This window comes from Oryctolagus cuniculus, chromosome 7, assembly GCF_051225735.1.
Source record: "Oryctolagus cuniculus isolate XC-2025 breed Fujian yellow rabbit chromosome 7, ASM5122573v1, whole genome shotgun sequence".
In the NCBI taxonomy this organism is placed as follows: Eukaryota; Metazoa; Chordata; class Mammalia; order Lagomorpha; family Leporidae; genus Oryctolagus; species Oryctolagus cuniculus.
The window spans coordinates 139,467,999-139,489,552 of NC_142873.1; the positions used below are offsets into that span (position 1 = coordinate 139,467,999).

General features: G+C 55.1%; 1 protein-coding gene across 7 annotated transcripts in view; it reads left to right on the forward strand.

The window, feature by feature from the left end:
- The window catches only part of CSMD2 (CUB and Sushi multiple domains 2), a 624,779-nt gene that overhangs the window by 218,573 nt on the left and 384,652 nt on the right, over positions 1-21,554 (forward strand). For all 7 annotated transcript variants that reach the window (XM_051832052.3, XM_051832047.3, XM_051832045.3 and 4 more), the window contains exon 5: positions 13,476-13,683. In XM_051832052.3, the coding sequence (XP_051688012.3) occupies positions 13,476-13,683 (208 nt within the window). The remainder of the gene's footprint in view (positions 1-13,475; positions 13,684-21,554) is intronic.

A 21,554-nucleotide genomic window follows, 5' to 3' on the forward strand; every position in this document is an offset into this window, starting at 1 on the left:
CACCCCACTCCTCCCCCTGCTCAGCCTCCCGGCCACTTCTAGGACCTCGGGGTGTTTTTACCTCCTGTTCTCCTGATGGTTGCCTGCCTGGGCTCCCTGCCTCCTGCCCCACCTCTGCCTGAGCTCCAGGCCCCTGTGGGTATGGAGCAAACTGCTTTGCACTGAAACACCACTGTTGTGTTTGCCTCTACAATGTCCCTTTCGTCACCTGCCCCTGTTCGGTGGAAAGTGTCCCCACCCAGAGGGACACCGGTCACACAGCAGGGACGTCATTCATGCACCCTGCCCCTCAGCAGCAGCCCACCCCTTGGAGGGCCCTGGGGACACCCCCTCCCCTTCTTGCTCTTGCTAGTACTACCCCACCCCCTGCAAACGTGAGCTTTCTAAGTTGCAGATCTGACAAAACCCACCCGTGGCTTAACATCTCGGCAGCGGGCCCTCGTCACTGATGGGGTCAGGGACAGATTCCTCAGCGTGGAGCATGAGGCCCTTCCAGACTTCCCTAGTCTGTCTGTTCAGCTTCTCTTAAGTGGCTTCTAACAGAGCGCTGTCTTCAGAACACCCCAGGGGAGCCTGCCAGGGCAGTCAGACCTGGGGGCTCCCTGCAGATGCTTCTTTGTCTCTGAGTCTGGGGGAGAGCAGCATGGCTTTGCCAGAGCCCCCCAAGGCCTTGGCCTGCCTCCCACACTCCAGGCCCACGGCCCCCTTCTCATTCTCCATGAGCCGCCTGACTTTCCCGAGAAGCGTCCCCAGGATGGCCAGTGCTGTTTTGAAGGTGATTTTCTGGACTGTTCTTCCTTGGGATGCCAAGCTAAACAGGAGTGAAGGGCACTCACGGAGCGCACACCCGCCGTGCCAGGAGCTGCAGTCATGCCCAAGTTAAGGGCTCTGGGCTCAGCAAGGACTAAAAGGCTTTTGGCCTGTCTTCCTCTCGTGTGGAGCTCTCGAGCGCTGGCATCTGTGACCGAATAAACCTCATCCACTGGGCAGTGGTCTGGAAATATTGGTTGAATGAGCGGCTGGCTGGCGGCAGCTGACTTGCCCCCAGGATCATGCAGCCATTGGACCCGGAAGGGAAGCCTGGCCATGACACCTGCCCATCAGCTCTGGGAGACAGGATCACTTCCAGCCCAGAGCTTCTCAGAGCAGACTAGAGAGTCGTGTGCCTCTGCTCCTTCCAGGAAACGCATGTGCTTGGCTGGAAGGTAGGTCTACTCTGGGAGCATGGCACAGCCTAAGGACCAACTGGGAGCCACCAGGATTGGAAGCAGAACAGGTGGGAGGCTGCACTGCAGGGAGACCCGTCCCAAGGCTCCAGGCCCCCACCCCCCGGAAGGTCAGTGCAGCTGACAGCTGGCAGGAGACAAAGCCTGTGACCCCCCGTCCCTTTGTGTCACTCCGGGCACCTTTTCAAAGGCAGAGGTCCCTGGGAAGAGCTGACTTCGTGGCGTCTCTTTGATGCACAGGAAAGCAGATGGTGTGGATGGTGTGGATTTCCACAGCTGGCCTCTGACTTGCGAGGGGCACTGGCCCTGGGACAAGGAAGGAAAGCAGCAAGCAGACTCGCTGGGGGCCGAGAGGCAGGTGGCAGAGAGAGTGAGCTGGCCTGAGTGCCGACTGCTTGGCCGTGGCCGGCCACTGCAGCCCCCTGCAGCCTCCACCAGGCAAGGGGAAAGGGGCATTTGGCCGGCAGAGAGGCTCAACCTGCACCTGCCAAGTTGCATCCAGTTTTGCTGCAGAACGGGAAACAGAGGCAGCGGTGTGGAGCATGGGCAATGCGTAGTCACCCGGGTCTGCTTTCGGCCTCAGCTGGGCCAGCTCTGTGCCGTGTGGTTGCCAGCACGCGGGTAGACTTCTGCGAGCTTTAAAGTGGAAACAGAGCCGATTGCTCACTCGTCGATTCCCTCAGCAACCCAGCAGCTTGCTGCTGAGCGCCTACCATGCGCCAGTCAGTCATGGATCCAATCGTTATTTATTGACGGCCTGGCAAGTGCCAGCTGCTGTTCCAAATACGGAAACTCGCGATGCCAACCGAGTCAGGCCCAGTGCCGGGATCTCACGGAGCTCACATTCCAGCGGCTGGGAGACAGCACAGCAACAATAACGGAATGACCGCTTGGCCGGTGGTGACAGGAGCCAGTGATGAGGAAGGCTGTGTGACAAGGGCCGGTCAGGGGAATCTCTGAAGAGGTGAATTGGAATGGAGCCCTAGGTGGTAAGAAGCAACCTGTTATGTGAAGACCTAGGGGACTCCTCTCCTGGCAAAAGGAGCAAGTGCAAAGGCCCTGGGGTGGGAAAGAGTCTGCTAAGTTAGAGCAATGGAGAATGGGCCTATGTGGCGGATATGGAATGAGGGGGAGGAGAACCCAGGGCTATAGGGAAGTGGGAAACTTGCCAAGAAGTTTAGGTTTGCTTTTTTTTTTTTTTACTGAAAAGGTTTTCTTCATAATTTTATTTCTAAAGATTTATTTATTTATTTGAAACGCAGAGTTATAGAGGTGCAGAGAGAGAGGTCTTCTATCTGCTGGTTCACTCCCCAGATGGCCACAATGGCCAGAGGTGGGCCAATTCAAAACCAGGAGCCAGGAGCTTCTTCCAGGTCTCCCACGTGGGTGCAGGGGCTCAAGGACTTGGGCCATCTTCTACTGCTTTCCCAGGCCATTAGCAGAGAGCTCGATGGGAAGTGGAGCAGCTGTGACTCAAACTGGCATCCATACGGGATGCCGGTGCTGCAGGCGATGGCCTTACCTGCTATGCCACAGCACTAGCCCCTGTAATTTTATTTTATTTAACATTTTTGATTACCAGGTATTGCTTGTTACTTTTTATGGGGAACGATGCAGTATCTCAGTTCTCTCTCTCTCTCTCTCTCTCTCTCTCTCACTCACACACACACACACACACACACACACACGATGCAGTATTTCAGTGCACACACACACACAGGAGCCCTCCCTTCTCCTCTCCCAGTGTTTAGAGTCTGCCGGCTCCTCCTCCAGTTCTTTATGCCGCATGGAATACAGCGCTGTGGACCCTCATCACCCCCTGGGCCGCGGAGCCCCAGAAACCATTACTGTGTCTGATTGTGTTTTAGAGCCCATAATCTGACCTCCCTCTGCCCCCTGTCCCCACCCTTCCCGGCCTGTAGTACTCACTATTCCAAATTCAGATCTGCTGTATTTTAACTTCCACATGTACGGGAAAAAACCTGATTTTCGTCTGTCTGTGTCTGGCTTCTTTCACTCAATATAATGCTTTCCAGCTCCATCCATTTCACTGCGAGTCAGGATTTCGTTCTTTTTTATGGCTGAATAATACCCGTGTGTGTGTGTGTGTGTGTGTGTGTGTGTGTGTGTGTGTCTGTGATGTTTTCTTTATGTGTTCATCGCCGATGGAAGTCTGGGTTGCTTCCACATTGTGGCTACTGTGACTCGTGCTGCAGTAAGCATGGGAGTACAGCTACGTCTTGGAGAGGCTGACTTCAATTCCTCTGGATATTTTCCCAGAAGTGGGACAGCTGGGTCAAGGGTAGACTCCGTGTCCAAGTTCAGGAGGCATATGGGGGAGAGGTTTAAAGCAGAGGTTTGGTTCCACTGAACTTGATGTTTCAGGAAGATGGCTCTAGGTGCGGTGAGGGAGAGGGATTGTAGCTGGGCAAGAGGCTCAAGGGGAGGCCATCGGGAGGCAGCTCCTGCAGGTGCCCAGGCTGGAGACGATGCGTGTCGGCCATGGTGGTGGCCGTAGCAGAGACAGAGGCACGTGGGCGGATCGGGGCTGGGGTTAAGAGGTGTGGCTGACAGGTCTTTGCCATGGATTGGATGTGGGTGCTGATGGAGCCAGGGCTCAAGGCGATGCCCAGGTGTGAGGTGCTGGCTGGGTAGGGATGCTGACGGGCAAGATGGTGGAGGCAGGATGGGGGCAGGAAGTGTGCATCCTAAAGAGAATCCAGAGTTTTCCAGGTAAAGTTTGAGGTGCTTGGGAGACTCCAAGCCGAGAGAAGAGTTCACCAGCTGGGAGGAGCCCTGAGGGGGAAATGGTCTGGGAGAGTGACAAGGGACAGCAGGCAGCCACCAGACAGCAAAGAGACAGAAGGCACCAGACATGGTGCCGGGCACAGCGTGGACCCTGAGTGACTCTGAGCACAGAGGCCTCGGCACAGGCCCTGGCTGCCAAAGCCACTCCTATGGCAAGGCTCCTCTGCTACTCCTGGGGTCACTGATGCTACTCCTCCCCTCCCCCCATTACCACAGCAGAATGATTGACAGCAGAGGGTGTGCAGTCCCATCTCACATCCACTGGCTGAGTGGCTTTGGGCCACGTACTCAATCTCTCTGTGCCTGGGTTTTCCTACCTCTAAATAGGAACCACAGCCCAACTTCATCCTTGTTCCTAGCACCCACCAGAAGAGAGTTCACTCTCAGTGTGTCTTCCTGCCATGGCTACTGCTGGCCAGCATGTACTCAGCCCTGATTGTGCTCCAGGCCCTGTTGTCTAACGTGATCCTCACCAGCACCTTGGGAGGGTAAGGTATTGTCATTGCCTGTGATGGTCTAGGGCACCAGGGCCTGGAGGGGCTGCAGCCAGAAGGAGGAGCCAGGATTCAGCCCTCATGTGTGTGCATACCTGCCATGATTTTTCTTAAATATATTATTTATTTGAAAGTCAGAATAACAGAGAGTGAGAAAGCTTCCATTTGCTGGTTCACTCCCCAGATGGCTGCAACAGCCAGGGCTGGGCCAGGCCGAAGCCAGGAGCTTCCTCCAGGTCTCCCACGTGGGTGCAGGGGCCCAAGCACTTGATGCATCTTCTGCTTTTTCTGAGGCCATTAGCAGGGATCTGGGTGGGAAGTGGAGCAGCCACATGGGATGCTGGCACCGTAGGAGACCACTTAATCCACTATGCCCCAGCGCTGGCCCCAGCCATGATCTGAACATCACTGTTTACTGCAGGCAGGGACGGTGGCCTGTGATCTGTAGCAGGAACCTGACTCACAATGGCCCTGTGACTCCCAGAGCCTGTCCACGTGGTCCAGGATACAGGAGCTCAATCCGCAGGTGCACACAGGGGCTTCTCGGTCTCCTGTGGTTCACCTTGACCTTCCTCTTTCACTTGCTCCTTGAAAGGGCCTGAAGTGACTCTGATGGGCAGAGGCTGCTGTGCCTCCTCACCCAAGGAGCCTAAGTGGAGGCCCAACCCCTCCCTTTCCCCCTCGGTCGAGTGGTGCCTGGGTCAGGCATTGCATTGGCCAAAACCTGAAGAGCAGGCAAGCACCAGAGAGCTGCAAAAGGCTCATGAGAAATGGAGTTAAAAGATAAGCATATGTTGTTGGTGAAAAATACTGTGAAATCTGTACATAGCTTTCTTATTAAAAAGTTCATGATAAATGTACCTTACAGGGAAAAAAAGCTATTCATGGATTTAGAAATTGTTCTGCATGAAAATAAGCTTTATCTTTTATTGACATTTTTATGGTTATTTCATTTTTCTTATTTAAGGTAAACAAATTTCATGTAATTCATATATACAGATTTAGGAACATAGCAATACTTCCCACTCTACCTCCTCCTTCTTCTCTTATTCCCTCTCTTAATTTTTACATTGATCTACTCTTAGTTTACTTTATACTCATAAGATCAGCTCTTTAGTAAGTAAAGAGTTCAGCAAGTAGTAAGAAGGAAAAAACACTGCTCCTCAACAGTAGAGACAGGGCTGTAAACAATCATCCAGTCTCAAAAATTCCACCCCTATGCATTACGTTTTAGATACTCTTACCAGTTACCACAGACCAGGGAAAAGACACAGTATTTGTCTTTTGGGGACTGGCTTGTTTCACTCAGTATCATGATGAACAACTCCCTCGTAGGTGGGCTGTGGCACGAGTGTCCTGGCTGGAATCCTGGCGCCAGCATTGCATAGCTTTGTGGTCATGGGACAGTTCTGGAAGCTCCCTGAGCTCCTCTGTCCTCCTCTGTAGAGTGCGAGTGACCCTACCTTCCCACCCAAGTGGGTGCAGAGGTGCAGGTGCAGCAGGTGCATCACCTGGGCCAGGAGGACAGCTCCACAAAGGAGCGCTATGTAATTGTATGCCTCCCCTCAGTAGGAGACCCTGGGGGGGCCGTATCCAGGAAAGGCTTCTGGGGGCAGAGGTGCTGCTGTCTAGAGCTAGGATCTCCTACATGGGAGAAGGAAGGTCCTTGATAAAGCCAAGGATCCAGGGGCAGAGTCCAGAGCCCCCTAGAAAGGGCCCCCAGTAGGGACAGAGACGCTGAGCTACGCAGGGCCAGAAAAGGGGTGGGGGGACTACAGCTTTGGGCACCCATAGCCCAGCTCTCCCAGGCCTGGCCTTGCATGGCAAGATGGTGACTTCTCCCCCAGGGTGAGGGGGCCTGTTGGCATTTTCATCTTCTTGGCAGCTGAGGGACCTGGGGGAGGGAAGGCCATGGACAGATGCCCAACGCCGAGAATCCTCAGGGTCCCAGGCCTCCGAGATGGTGCACAGGAGTTGGCCTTAAGCAGCCCCGCCATCCTTAGTGGACATCTGGGAGTGACCGTAGAGTTCACAGCCATCATGGAGGATTGCAGGATCGTTCTCCAAAACGATCGTTAATTGAAGCAATTTCAGGAGCACTTAAAGCCAGTCGTAAATAAAGCCATAAGCTTGGGAAGGCACCGTCAGCACCACGCACCCCGCCTCGGAACATGCGTGACTTCGCGGTGGGCCACACTCACTGCCAGGGAAGGGGAGAGAATAAATGAATATCTCAGGCCTGCGGTGGCGGCTGAAGGTTGTATTTTATGACTCTGAAGTTGTAACCATGAAATATGGTGCCTTGTTTAAAGGGGGAGAGAATCTCCAAACAGCTTTTATCGCATCTTCAATCACAGCAGCACGGGGCGAGAGCCCCGGTGGCAGAGGCGCCCCCGGGACGAGCCGCAGCTTCGGAGTCCATTGCTGGCCCCAGCCGGAGGGTCTCAGGCTCCCGAGTCTTCGCTTCTGAGCATAGCACAGAGGTCCTGGGGTGAAGTTGGGGAGTTTGAAACTCCCAGGATAGCCCACTAACCTGCCTTTGAACAGTGTGTTAGAGGGCAGGAGACTCCCGTAGAATCCTGACCCAGCCTCTTCCTGGGCGATCTGGGGAAAGTTAACCTCTTGAAGCTTCAGTTCCTCGTTTCATTTAGATGCTCAGCAGATGTTGATGGAGCGCCTGATTTATGCCAGGAAATGGGCTAGGTGCTAGCAACAGAACCAACACACACCCAGCCTCCGTGCAGTTTCCTGTCTAGACAGGGAGTCAGGACGAAACCAATCAGAGAACAGTGGTACGCCAGACAGCGTCTGGTGAGGAGAGGGGTGCCCTGTCCCTGTAAAGATTCATAAAAAAAATGACACTTAGACGGAGGAGGGATTAGCCAGATCTAATGAAGTCGAGAAGAAGGTTCGATGATGGGCAAACAGAACTTTGCACAGTTCGGAGCCCCTCTTTCTGATCTGTAGAGTGTGGGTGAGGTGAGGACTGGGTGAGGAGGTGCAGGTGCAGCAGGTACCACACCTGGCCCAGAACCACAGCTCCACAAAGGAGTGCCATGTAATTGCCTATCTACATTCATCCCCTCAGTAGGAGACCCTGGGGGGCCGTGTCCAAGTGCATTGACGCACTTGTGGAGGTCCTTCACGAGGAAGATGCTTGGTGCATGAGCAGAGCTGGGCAGAGGGCAGTTGGGAGGGTAAGGCTCCTGTAAGCCCCCATGTGGCCTCCTGTATCCTATGTGACAGTGGGAGCTGTGGAAAGTTCTCAGAGAGAGTGGCATCACCAGGTCTGTGCTTCCCAGTGGTACCCTGGCCTGGACCAGGAGGCTTCACAGCTGTAGGTGACTTGAAGCTCAGCATGGCTCACAGTCCCCCAGGAGCAGGGACCAGGGCCAGGATGGAGAGCACTGGGCAGGAGGGACAGGATGCGGTCACCTGCTGGGTGTGAAGAGGTGGGAGGGGCTGAGGATGTCCCCAGAGCAGGAGGCACCAGACCCATGGTGCTGCTGCTGTCCAGGATAGGGAACTCCAGGAGAGGAACAGGAGAGGATGAGGATGGTCTGGGTTGGGTTGCGCTGCTTCTCTCCAGGGCTCCCTGGGTCCCCTCCTCCTGGCCAGCCCTCTGCCTGTTGGAGCCCACCCCCATTCGCTCCTCCCTGGCTGTTCCCCCAGTCCCTCCCTGGGCCACTGCCTGCTCCGTGCTTTGATGATTCAAACACCCTTTCGCTGTTCTCCACGTCTCCAATCTCCCCACCCCCAGCCCTCCAAGCCCCCTACACCGCAGAAGAAGGATCTGCCTGCATAGACAGGACTGGTGACAGGGCTGTTGGGGACTGGTGGACTAGGGCCTGCTGGGGATGCCGGTGACAAATCTCCCACTCACGGAGTGGCTCCTGTAACTTACCTCCCTGGTAATGTTTACGGTGAATTTATTTACATCAGAAGAAGACAGACTTGGCCTCAGATGTCAGACTTCGTAGTCTCCTGCCAGAGAGATACCCAGGGTGGAAATAGCATCAACCTGATGAAACAAACAAACAGCACCACTAAGCCGAGCACCATTGGCCTTGCCCGTCTTCCCTCCCTGCCTCTCTCCCGAGGCCTGGGCACCTGCACTTGGGGTAGCACAGGAAGAAGAGAGGAGAACAGAGCTTCAGCTCCTCCACGTGGCACCAAAGGTCCTCCCAGGACACCCTCACCTTCCCGCCCAGTCCAGCGCTGTCACCTCTTCCTGCCCCACAGTCCCGGCCTGACACAATACACTCACTACCGTCAGCCTCCAGGCTGCTACCCTCGCCTTGTGCTGCGGCCGCCCAGGCAAACAGACCTCATATCCTGCCATCTCAGCTCCATACGCAGTCCTGCTCCAACCACATCTCCCTGTTACCGCGGGGTCCCAGCCACCCACTTCTCCGCCCTGGATTATCCTGGTTCCGTGCTCTGTGGTCCGTATGGCAGCCCAGAAGTCCTGTGTATTCCCGGCTCAGGTCACGTCACCTGCTGTGCTCAGAGTCTTCCACTGCTTCTCACCTCACCCGGGGTCGAACCTGCGTCCTGACGGTAGCCTCCCTGCTGACTTGGGCCCCTCTGCTCTCCTTGTTCTATTGCTCCAGTGCCTTTGGGCCCTTGACGCTCCTCCTGTCTTTAAAAAAGATTTATTCGGCCGGCGCCGCGGCTCACTAGGCTAATCCTCTGCCTTGCGGCGCCGGCACACTGGGTTCTAGTCCCGGTCGGGGCGCCGGATTCTGTCCCAGTTGCTCGTCTTCCAGGCCAGCTGTCTGCTGTGGCCAGGGAGTACAGTGGAGGAAGGCCCAAGTGCTTGGGCCCTGCACCCCATGGGAGACCAGGAGAAGTACCTGGCTCCTGCCATCGGATCAGCGCGGTGCGCCGGTCACAACGTGCTGGCCGCGGCGGCCATTGGAGGGTGAACCAACGGCAAAGGAAGACCTTTCTCTCTGTCTCTCTCTCTCACTGTCCACTCTGCCTGTCACACACACAAAAAAAGATTTATTTATTGTATATTTGAAAGGCAGAGTTAGAGAGAGAGAGACTCTTCCATCCTCTGGTTCACTCCTCAATGGCCGCAACAGCCGGGGCTAGGCCAGGCCAAAGCAGGAGCCAAGGGTTTCTTCTGAGTCTCCCACATGGGGGCAGGAGCCCAAGGACTTGGGCCATCTTCTACTGCTTTCCCAGGCCACAGCAGAAAGCTGGATTGAAAATGGAGCAGTTGGGACTCGAGCTGATGCATAGGGGGTTGCTGGCATCCCAGGAGGCTTCTTAACCCTCTTTGCCACAATGCTGCCTCCCTCTGACGCCCTTCAAAGATGCCAGACCCCTGCACACCCTCGCACTTGCTGTTCCATCTGCCCAGAATGCTCTTCCCACAGATAACCACGTGGCTCCCTCTCATCCTCCCCAGGCCTTGGCTGAAGGGTCACCATGCCAATGAGGCTTGCTCTGAGCCCCCTTTCTGGAATGTGCATGCCTCACACCCCACCTGAGATACCCCAGGCCTCTCTGCACCTCGTTTTCCATCTCTTCGTTGCTCGCGGAGTCATCTTTATCCCTCTGAGCAGAAGGCAAGCTCCATGGGGGTACCAATCATTTCTGTATTCACAGCTGAATTGCCCAATGCCTAGAACCATGCCTGACAAATGGCAGCATTCATAAAGCATTTTGTCAGGTGAGTTCTGTGGTGTAGTGGGCTAAGTCTCTGCCTGCATTGCCAGCATCCCATATAGATACCAGTTCATGTCCTGGCCGCTCCTCTTCTGATCCAGCTCTCTGCTGTGGCCTGGGAAGGCAATGGAAGATGGCCCAAGTGCTTGGGTCTCTACACCCATGTGGGAGACTCACAAGAAATTCCTGGCTTTGGTTCTGCCCAGCTCTGGCCATTAACAGCCATTTGAGGAGTGAACCAGAAGATGGAAGACCTTTCTCTCTGTCTCTCCTTCTCTCTGTCAATTTGTCTCTCAAATAAATACATGAATTTTGTTTTTTGACAGGCAGAGTGGACAGTGAGAGAGAGACAGAGAGAAAGGTCTTCCTTTGCCGTTGGTTCACCCTCCAATGGCCGCCGCGGCCAGCGCGCTGCGGCCGGCGTACCGCGCTGATCCGATGGCAGGAGCCAGGTGCTTCTCCTGGTCTTCCATGAGGTGCAGGGTCCAAGGACTTGGGCCATCCTCCACTGCACTCCCTGGCCACAGCAGAGAGCTGGCCTGGAAGAGGGGCAACCGGGACAGAATCTGGCGCCCCGACCGGGACTAGAACCTGGTGTGCCGGCGCCGCAAGGCGGAGACATGAATTTTTTTTTAAAGATTTTAGTTACTTATTTGAGAGGTAGAGTTACAGACAGTGAGAAAGAGAAACAGAGAAAAAGGTCTTCCATCCAATGGTTCACTCCCCAAATGGCTGGAACAGCCGAAGCTGGGCCTATCCGAAACCAGGAGTCAGGAGCTTATTCCAGGTCTCTCATGCAGGTGCAGGGGGCCCAAGGACTTGGGCCATCTTCTGCTGCTTTCCCAGACCACAGCAGAGAGCTGGATCAGAAAGAGGAGCAACCAGGACTAGAACCAGCACCCATATGGGATGCCAGTGCTGCAAGTGAACAATTAACCTATCGCACCACTGTACCAGCCCCTAAATACATAAATCTTAAGAGAGAGAGAGAGAAAGCAAGCGAGCATTTGCCAAATGCACCCATGAACCATCTACCAAGCCACATCCTCCCCAGACCCTCTGACCCCTGAGCCTCGGGGCCTCAGCCAGGACAAGTCTGTGCTGCCCTTGCCCTTCCGCTGAGTCAAGCCCCGGGGTTGGGCTCACAGAAGGGGCTCAGTTCACATGCACAGGAACAGAACGCTCATGTGCACCCACTGTAGGGAAGGTCCTTTCATTTGTGTATCCACAGCACCCTGAGGAATGGCCCCTTTCTCTTGACCCTGGACAGTGACAGTACCCAGGATACTCCACAGCCACTAAACAGAATCCCTTCTCTCTCCAGCCCAGATTGCACCTGTACGTCCAGTGGTCATCCTTTTCTGTCCACCAGATGCCCCACAGACATGCTCAGCTCTGTGTCTCCAACACTGAACTCTAGTGGCAGACACTGTGATACATCAGGTTAGGCCACCTCTTGGCAACACCCACATCCTATATCAGGGTCTTGGGTACTCCACTTCCGATCCGGATTCATGCCAATGCACACCCTGGGAGGCAGCAGTGATGGCTCAAGTGCTTGGGACCCTGCCTCCCATGTGGGAGACCCAGATGCAATTCTTGGCTCCTGGCTTTGAGCCGGCCTAGCTCTGACTGTTGCAAGTGTTGGAGGAATGAGCCAGCGGATGGAAACACTCCGTCTCTCTGTCTTTCTCTGTATCTCTGTCCCTCCCCTCCCCTCTCCTGGCCTCTCTCCCTTCCCTTCCCTCCCCTGCCACCTCTCTGCCATTCAAGTATATTAAAAATAGACAACATGAAAACAAACCTGAACTCTCAGTTGACCTGCACACCACAAGGCGCTGTGTGCCTGGGCTCCCCGCCCTAGGAAATGGCACCTTTTTGTCTGCCTAGGTGCTCATGCCAGAGACCCAGATTCCATCCCTCCTGGGTCCAAGTGCTGTAGACTCTCTAAATATCTCAGTAATTCCCCTGCCCCCAAATCTGGGCTCCCCTGGACTTCGGCGCCTGTGCCTTGCCTGGAGTGTTCTGCTTGCTTCCTCAACTCAAACCCCCTCCATGCCACAGCCTGAGTGATCTATCGCAGGTGCGAGCAGACTCACTCCTTCACTGCCTCTGATCCTCAAGATGAAGTGGAAGGAAAAGAAGCTCTTGGTTTTAGTTGGGCATCTACTGCGGTCAGTCACTAGTGTGTGCCAGGAACCGTGACATTAATGATCCCCTTTGGTTATCACAGTAAACCATTGTAGAAAGAAGTCAATTGAGACCTAGAAAGATAAATTGCCTGAGGTTGCACACGTGGCTGGGGAGTTGTGGAGACCTTCCTGAAGTTTTCTTTCTAGCACACTTGGCTGCCTGCTGATCTGTGGACCCCATCCTGTGTGCCCCCTTCTGCGTCTCCATTGCCATCACCCATCATCAGCCACTCTACTCTCTGAGAAGTCATCTGTTTATCTTAGACATGCCTTGCACTTCCAGACGTCTGTGTGCATAGCCATTTGGGTATTTGGGCCCCTCTTCCTTGAAATACTCCTATCCGTCCTTCAAAACCTGGCTCCAGTGGCCCTTCTCCTGTTCAGCCTTCCCAAACTGACCCCCTCCCCGTAATGATGGTTACTTGCTGCTTTGTGTATCTCCACAACGTGTGAGCCATGCTCTCAGAAGACAGAAGAGCACGCCAGTCAATGGAGGAGGGTTGTAGGGCTTTAGAATTTAGAATTAAGTCTCAGTGAGCTGTGTCACCTTCGGCCAGTGACTGATCTCTTTGTGCTTTGGCTTCCTACCTATGAAACGGGAACGGCACTCCCTAGAAGGGACTAAATGAATGTGGCAGGGGCTGGAGAATAGTACCTGGAGTATCCTAAGTACTCAACAAATATGACTGTTCGTTATTAGCACCTGACGCCTCTGAGACTCAGACAGACACTGGTTGCATGGTTCCTTTCTTTACACTAAGACAACGTGTGCCCCGGTGCAGTATAATTACTTGCCTACCGGGCCCAGGGTGGGCAGGCTTTGAAGGTCTGGGTAGCTGGCTCTGGGTCACCAGGCGCATGGCTTGGCCGCCTTGAGCCTTAGTTTTCTGGACGCACTAAGCAAGCATAGCAATATCTAAAATGCTCAGCGCGGTGGTTGGCGCATGGCAGGGGCTACACGGATGCACGAGACCAGGTTCTTGTCAGACTGTGGTGCAGGTGTCATAGTCCAGGGCTCTTTCTGCCTCTCCTGGGTGAGAGCCACTCACGCGAGTCCCTCGTCTCTGTGCCCACAGCGGATGACGCCTGCGGTGGAACCCTGCGGGGCCAGAGTGGCATCATCTCCAGCCCCCACTTCCCCTCCGAGTACCACAACAACGCCGACTGCACATGGACCATCCTGGCCGAGCTGGGGGACACCATCGCCCTGGTCTTCAGTGACTTCCAGCTGGAGGACGGTTACGACTTCCTGGAGGTCACGGGCACCGAGGGCTCCTCTCTGTGGTAAGTGCGCGCTCCAGCCCCCCTGCCCTCTGCCCATGCAGCTGTGAATTCCCGGTGTACACACACATTGTCTCCTTAGCGCCTGGGGCTGCTTCCTTCCCCCTGCCATTGGAGCCCTTGGTCCAATCACAGTGAGAATCCATGGGCTCTTTCCAACACCATGGTAAACAGTGATGGTCATTTTGCTCTCTGATTCAATGCGTGTCTCTGCTGAAGACTGCCCTGGGGGGTCTCGGTTGAGTGACTGGCATTGGGACTAAAAACCTTTTGGTCTCAACGTGGATGTGGTCATGGTAAAACCATCTGTACAGGTGTTCTGCTTCTGGAAGACACAAGGCGTCCAACAAAGGGATTGAGCGTTTGGGGGGATCTGGCCCTGTGATCCCAGCCAGGCACTGTGCAAAGGGCAAGGCCGACCTCTTGCCTTGTGGCCTCGTCAGAAAGTGCCAGCTCTCTGGTGGTGTGTTCCATACCCATTCTCCTACTGTGGATGGGATAGGGAGTGATGGAGGACTTGGCAACTTTCCTCTCTTGTTGTCTGCAGACCTTGGGAAGTGGCCAGCTTCCTGTGTGCCCGGTGGTGTGCGGCATGTGGAACCCTCTCGTGTGTTGCACTGTAGCTGCGTGAGCAGGCTGCGAGCCTCAAGGGGACCTTGGGGAGCGCATCGGGGGCCAGTAGGAGGGTGTGTCCAGATGTGCTTCAGGAGAGGAGGGGCAGGGCTGCAGCGCTCGCTGCTGTGTGCCCGGGAGCAGCAGGGCTCCGTGTGTGGGGGTGGAGGGTGCAGGTGGTGTCGCCGAGGGCTCTGAGTGCAGCAGAAAGTGGAGGCTGCGAGAGTCACACAAGCCAGAGACAGGGAGCTGTGGGAGGAAGGGAGGCGCCATGGTCAGGCTGGAGAGGAAGAGAGCAGGGCGAGCGGTACATTTATTGCATGCCTGCTGCATGCAAGGCTTGATGGTGGCAGAAACGGCAGGTGAGAAAGACATGCACCTTGGAAGAGCTCCCCGTCTGCTGGGTGGTGAAATCGGACAAGCTCCTGGTAGGAGCCACGTGTGGCCACTGCAGAGGCAGGAGGGGGAATGGACTCTGCCCAGATACGGGCTCAGATCTGGGGGCCAGCATAACAGTGAGAATGCAGGCTTGCTGGTGCCATGGCTGTTGCCAGCGTGCCTTGTGGGTGTGGCTGGGGTCATTCCCCATCCTGCACAGAACACAGAGGAGTCCAGGGCAGCCCAGGGCTGGAACTGCTCTGCGGAGGTGGAGGCCATGTGAGTGAGTCTGGGACCACGGCTGCAGTTTCCCACTGGGAGTGGGGTTGAGCATCTAGATGAGCCCTCCCTGGCCTGGAAGCCCCAGAGGCTGCCCAGCCCTCACACCCTCAGACCCCTGTCTCTCTCTCTCTCTCTCTCTCTCTCTCTCTCTCTTTAAAGATTTATTTTATTTATTTGAAAGAGTTACAGAGAGAGGTAGAGACAGAGAGAGAGGCCTTCCATCCGCTGGTTCACTCCCCAGATGAATGCAACAGCTGGAGCTGCGCCGATCCGAAGCCAGGAGTCAGGAGCTTCTTCTGGGTCTCTCATGTGGGTGCAGGGGCCCAGGCACTTGGGCCGTCCTCCACTGCTTTCTCAGGCCACAGCAGAGAGCCAGATCGGAAGAGGAACAGCGGGGACTAGAACCAGCGCCCATATGTGATGCCGGCGCCTCAGGCCAGGGCTTTAACCTGCTGCGCCACAGCGCCAGCCCTAACCCCTGTCTCTTTTTGTAAAAGACCTCTTCCTCTGACTGTAAACCTAACACACTTGCTCCTTGTAGAAAATATACAAAGTTATATAGAAATGAACAACAATGGTTATCATTTTTTCTATCTTCCCCTTCGGCCTTTTTTCCCTGGCCTAGATCCAGTTAGCTAGTTCCTTAGCTGTATTTTAATATGAGAGTTAGGATCATAAGATGCCTGTAGTCATTTTTTCACTTAACATCGTATCATGGAAATTGTTCTATCACCGCAGAGGTCTCCACAATAGAATAGGCGTGGTAATAGTATTATTTATTGAGCATTTACTCCCAATATATGCCAACCAGTGCCAGACTCTTTAAGCTAACATTTCATTTCATCTCTCTAAAAACTCTAGGAAGGCCATAACTCCTGGAAGAGGGCAATGAGGCCCAGGGAGATTAGGCTACTTGCTTGATATCACACAGCAAGGAGCAGTGCTGGGATCCAACCCTGAAGTCTGTCTTCTTAGCCATAGTGCCACATCCGGGGCAGGGCGGGGGTGGATTCATGGCTGCCTGGCTTCTCCTTGTAAGCCTGTGGCCCAGTTACTCACCAGCTCTCTGCCTAGGATGTCCCCCAGTTTTCACTGCCATAACCAGATGCCAGGATGAAAGATCTTTCCGGTTCTGTCTCTCTCAGCACCCCCGTCTCTCACTCACTTGTTTGGGAGCCACAAGGCCTCCTCCAGCTTCTGCCCACCAAGGGTGAGTCAATGCCTTGCTGTCCGAACTTCTGGAGGGAAACGAATCGGAGTGAGGATCCCTTTTCCTATTAATTCCCTCAGTGGGGAAGGAATGAAGCAGAGGAAAAGGGTAGGGGAGTCATTCTCACTTGTTGCTGTAAGATTAAATTATACTTATTTACAAGGCGAGGGTCCCCATTGTGCTCTAATTTATACCTGCATAGCAGTTACGGATAAACACACTCCGAGGCTCGGGACGGATGTGTGCGAAGAATCCCCGCTCTCCCTTGCCCCTCGCCTTGATGCATCCCGGGATTCCTGTGAAAATCCGCTGCTGCGGGTTTATGAGGATCCTGCTTTTATTAGCATCCATTAAGATTTCAGGCTGTTCTCCTGGTTCTGTGCCAAGGCGTCGAAAGACAACAGATCCTGTTAGAAAAGATGGATTGGACTAGCTGGGCATTGGTTTACCTGCAGAGAAGACAGGGACTCCCATCGGAGGGAAAAACAAACAGCCACCTCCATGGTGGGGATCAGGTGCCCACTGCTTCCCAAGGGAGCGTGGCCCTCGGCACCCCTGCCTCAGTTTCCACACTCTTCTCCCCGAGGGGGACACTGGCAGGAGGGTTTTAATCAGGGCCTTCGCTTGTTCGGGATTTGTGGACTGGTACTAAAACAACTCCAGCAACATAGGATTGATCTTTTTTTTTTTTTTTATTTCTCTAAGTCAGGCTATTAGAAGAAAACCTGCCAAGTCCTCAGCCCATTATTTCATAAAACAAAGGACACGTCAAAGCCAAGAATGTGGCAGGGAATAATCATGTGGTAACCTTGCACTGACATCATGCAGGCTGGGGTGGGGACAGCCACGGTCGGTGGCAGAGTGTGCCCGTCACTGAGGGGTCCAGCGGCACTGACACGTCCGTCAGTGGCCTTCTCCTCCCTGTGGTGCTGGCCCACGGCCAGCCTTGGGAGTCCAGCAGGCACTGTTTTGTGCAGCAAAGGGCTGTTACTATGGTGAGCGTTGAACCCTGTAGCTCTGACATGCTGCAAGAATTCCCTAGCATGTTAGACTCACTCTCCCTAAAGTTAATTGCTTTTTTTGTGTGGGTGATTGTCCGTGAGCAAAAACTAGGCTTGAACCAGCTGAGAGTTACAGTCCAGATAGTGGATTTGGTATTGCTCTTCAACTATGCACACACACATGCTCTACCCCACATCCCCCCCGCCCAACACCTCCAAGTCACCACCATATGCTCATCACCAAGTCCAGCCCCATGACCATCACTCACATACACACACTCACATATATGCATGCACACACATATACTCACGCATACTCACACATGAAAACACACACGCTTGCACACACACATTCACACATATACTTGCACTCTCACACATGAAAACATGCACAAATACTCGCACGCACATTCTTGCGCACACATACATACTCACACATGAAAACACACATGTACACTCACACATACATTCACTCTCAGGCACACTTATGCACATGCACACTCACACTCAGATGCACACACACACTTACATGCACACTGTGATCTCCAGGTCCCCAAGCTCAATTTGGGAGCCATATCTTTTACACAGAGAGAAGGAGAGGCAGAGGCAGAGAGAGAGAGAGAGAAAGAGAGAGGTCTTCCATCCACTGGTTCACTCCCCAGTTGGCCGCAATGGCTGGAGCTGTGCCAATCTGGAGCCAGGAGCTTCTTCTGGGTATCCCACGTGGGTGCAGGAGCCCAAGGACTCAGCCATCTTCTGCTGCTTTCCCAGGCCACAGCAGAGAGCCAGATTGGAAGAGGAGCAGCCGGGACTAGAACCAACACCCATATGGGATGCCGGCGCCTCAGGCCAGGGCTTTAACCCACTGTGCCACAGTGCTGGCCCCAGCCATGCCTTCTTCACTGACCCTTCTTGGGGTGGAGGATCTCTCTTTGCCTTGCTCTGATCCCATCCATTGGCTGTGACCATGGCAGGGCCCTGCCTCCCCCCCAGATTCTAGGAAAATACTCTGGCCATTGCCCAAGTTCCTCTGGTGGTCCTGGACTTTTGCAGAAGGCAAGGAATGGAGGATGCAGAAGATCCTTTGCATCCACAGGGACCCGGGTTCCTGGAGGCTATCAGGCTCAGGTTGCAAGGAGCACAGTGATCATCGGCGTCTTACAGAGCCAGCCTCACTATTGGAGAACATGAGCAAGGTGAAGACCACTGGGAAGCCCTAGGCATGGACCCTCCCCTTCCTCTGTGCCTCATGGTCAGCACCCTCCCCCCGAGTCTCTGGAACCCTGCCCCAGGATGCAAGAAAGGAGAGAAAGCTTACCTCCTCCTGGGGGCTTTGTAGAGCCCTCTGGAATCCGGCATGGAGCCTGCATCTGTGATATCTGGCTGGGGAGAAGGCAGGCTTGGGAGTCACAGAGACTCGGGCGCAAAACCCAGATCTGCCTCTCAGTAGCGGTGTCATCTTAGAGTGTTTCCTTACCTCTCTGAGCCTCAGTCTCCACATCCGGAAAATGGGGTTTGTATGCCAATTTACAGAGCATGTTGAGAGGGCGAACATGTCAGCCACTGCTGGCTGTGGAGGTACAGTCCTCATGGGACAGAGACCACAGTCAGGGGCCCACTCTTTGAGGGTAGAAGGAGAGCAGCTCAGAGCCTCATGGGCCCAATGCTTGGTGGCCCCACTGAGGCCATCAGCCACACCTTCCCCTGCAGTGACATCTCACCAGGCACAAAGGCGGAGCTCAGCTTCCCTGGCTGATCCAGTCCCCAGGCAGATGCCTGAGAGCCAAGCGGTGACAGTGCTGGGGAGGCCCTGGGCCAGACTGCTGGGGGCCCTGCAAAGGTCAGATGGGGGGCAGTAGTTCTGCCGCAGATGTCTCCCCTGGCACATTGTCGTCCCTGGCAGCGTGGTCATCTCTGTGTGGGCTCAGCCCCTGACTGGTCTGTTAGGAAAGCAGAAGAGAGGGCCCCTAGGTCAGCTTCCACCTCTGCTCTGTGCAGGCCCAGCCCAAGCAGGAGGAGGGGACAGGGACAGAGGCATGGAGGCACTAACTTCAATAGACAGAGGGGGGCGTGGCACCTCTGCCAGGTTCCCTGGGGCGGGGCCTAGGTCTGTGAGCCTGCAGGGCTCCTTTGACCTTCCTCCCACTCCCACCTGCATCTCCCCCCACTTCCTACCCCCAGCGGCACCGTCTTCCTCCTCTGCCGGTCAGGGCCTGACCTGCACTCAGAATTGCAGCCACTCGTGTCCTGAGGGCAGTGCCCGTCTCCAGAGTGTGCTTGTGGGGTGCGGGCAGTGGGGGCTCCAAAACTCCGGCCCACACGTGGGGGTCCTGGGTGGACCCCAACTCCAGCCCCGCCTCTGCCTGTCCCCGCCTGTGACTCAGTGGACCCGTCGGGGCCAGTGATTTCCTGGCCGCCTTCAGGAGACTCCGATTCTCCTTCTTCCTTTGCTTTGCCCTGATCATCCCGGTTCTGGTATCGGATCTCTACGGCCCCACGCCTTTCAACCCCACAGAGCTGGGGGGTGGGGGGGCCACCTACCTCAAGCAACCATTCCCAGTCGGCAAAGAAAGGAGAGCCCATTCCAGGGTCTCAGGCGAGGACGTTGTCCAGTGGTGGGGACCACAGCCTCAAGTGGAGGCTATGTGTGCCCCGGGTCTCCTGCAGCAGCACCTGGGAGTGCGAATGTGAACTCCACGTGGAGACCAGGGGACCGGGAAGGCAGCTTCTGGGGCTGCTGTGGACCCTCCTGGCCAAGCCGTCCCGCCCCACCAAGGGATGTGGCCAGAGCAGATGGCCTCAGTGTTTTCTAGGGAGTGTGTTCCTCGCTGTGCCCCCAGCAGGACTCTGGGAGTCTGGCAGCTGGCTGCACCTGGGAACAGAGCCCAGTCTACTGCGACCGTGAGGACCGCCCTGCCCTGCTCCTGCAGCTTCTGGGGAGACTTGGGCTGCTTCAAGACGTGTTCCAGAAAGTTCAGTCGCCCTGCACTCGGAGTCCAGAGGCCGGCCCTCCGCGTTTCATCCCTGAAGGTCCCCATCCCGCACGCATCAGAGGTTGGAGGCAGTGTGTTCGACCTTGCCTGGCTGCGTCTGTTCACCTTGATTGTGGCAGGTGGGGGACACAGTGGGTCTCCCCAGCCTCCAGGATCTTCAGTCTGCAGGTTTTGCTGGCAACACTGTCTGTCCTGGGGGAAGACCTTAGTGCAGGTATCCGTGAATCTGAGCCAACTAGAACCTGTTGATCACAGCAACTTCCTTTTTTAAAAAAGGGATTTCTTTCTTTTTTTCTTTTAAGATTTTATTTATTTATTTGAGAGGTAGAGTTACAGACAGTGAGAGGGAGAGGCAGAGAGAGAGGTCTTCCATCCATTGGTTCACTCCCTAGTGGCTGCAACAGTCAGAGCTTTACCAATCCAAAGCCAGGAGCCAGGTGCTTCTTCTTGGTCTCCCATGTGGGTGCAGGGGCCCAAGGACTTGGGCCATCTTCTACTGCTTTCCTGGGCCACAGCAGAGAGCTGGATTGGAAGAGGAGCAGCCAGGACTAGAACCAGCGCCCATAAGAGATGCCAGCACCGCAGGCAGAGGATTAACCTACTGCGCCATGGGGCTGGCCCCGGGATTTCTTTCTTTCTTTTGAAAGTCAGAGAGAGGAGGAGATAGGGAGAAAGGGGTGGGGGAAGAGCAAGAGAGAATGTCTTCCATCCACTGGGCCAGTCCCCAAATGGCTGCAACAACTAGCACTGGGCCAGGCTGAAGCCAGGAGCCTGGATCTTCATCTGGGTCTCCCATGTGGGTGCAGGGGCCCAAGCACTTGGGCCATCCTCCACTGCTTTGCCCAGGCAGGGAGCTGGGTCAGAAGTCAGGCAGCCGGGATGTGGACCGGCGCCCGTAGGGGTTGCCACATCAGAGGCTGCAGCTTTATCCACTATGCCACAGCGCCAGCCCCAATCTGGGCACCAGCTCACGAGGTGTTTTATCCAGGAACCCTGAGATTGATGTGTGCTGGGGATGAGGGCAGCCCACCAGATGCATTGGTTGGTAGAAGCTTCACGCACTGGCTCGTTCACACATGCGTGACCTAGCCATCAGGTTGGCCTCTCTGCTTGTCCACCTTTCCCCTGTTTGTTTTCAGTAATCATTTCTTGAGATGCTTCCCAAGCCCCACTTGGTGTTGGAGGGACAGAGGCTCAGGCTAGGTTCCCAGGGAGTCATTTCTTCACTACACAGATGTTTCTGTAATAGCTACACACCATGTGGGACCCTTTGATCAGTGAGGCAGTCTTCGGGGCACTGGCGAGGGTGGCTGGATACCATGGTTGGCTGCACCTGGGAAGTTTGGTGTTAGTGTTAACTGCTGGCAGGAGCCGGGGGAATCATCTCCATGCTGAGCA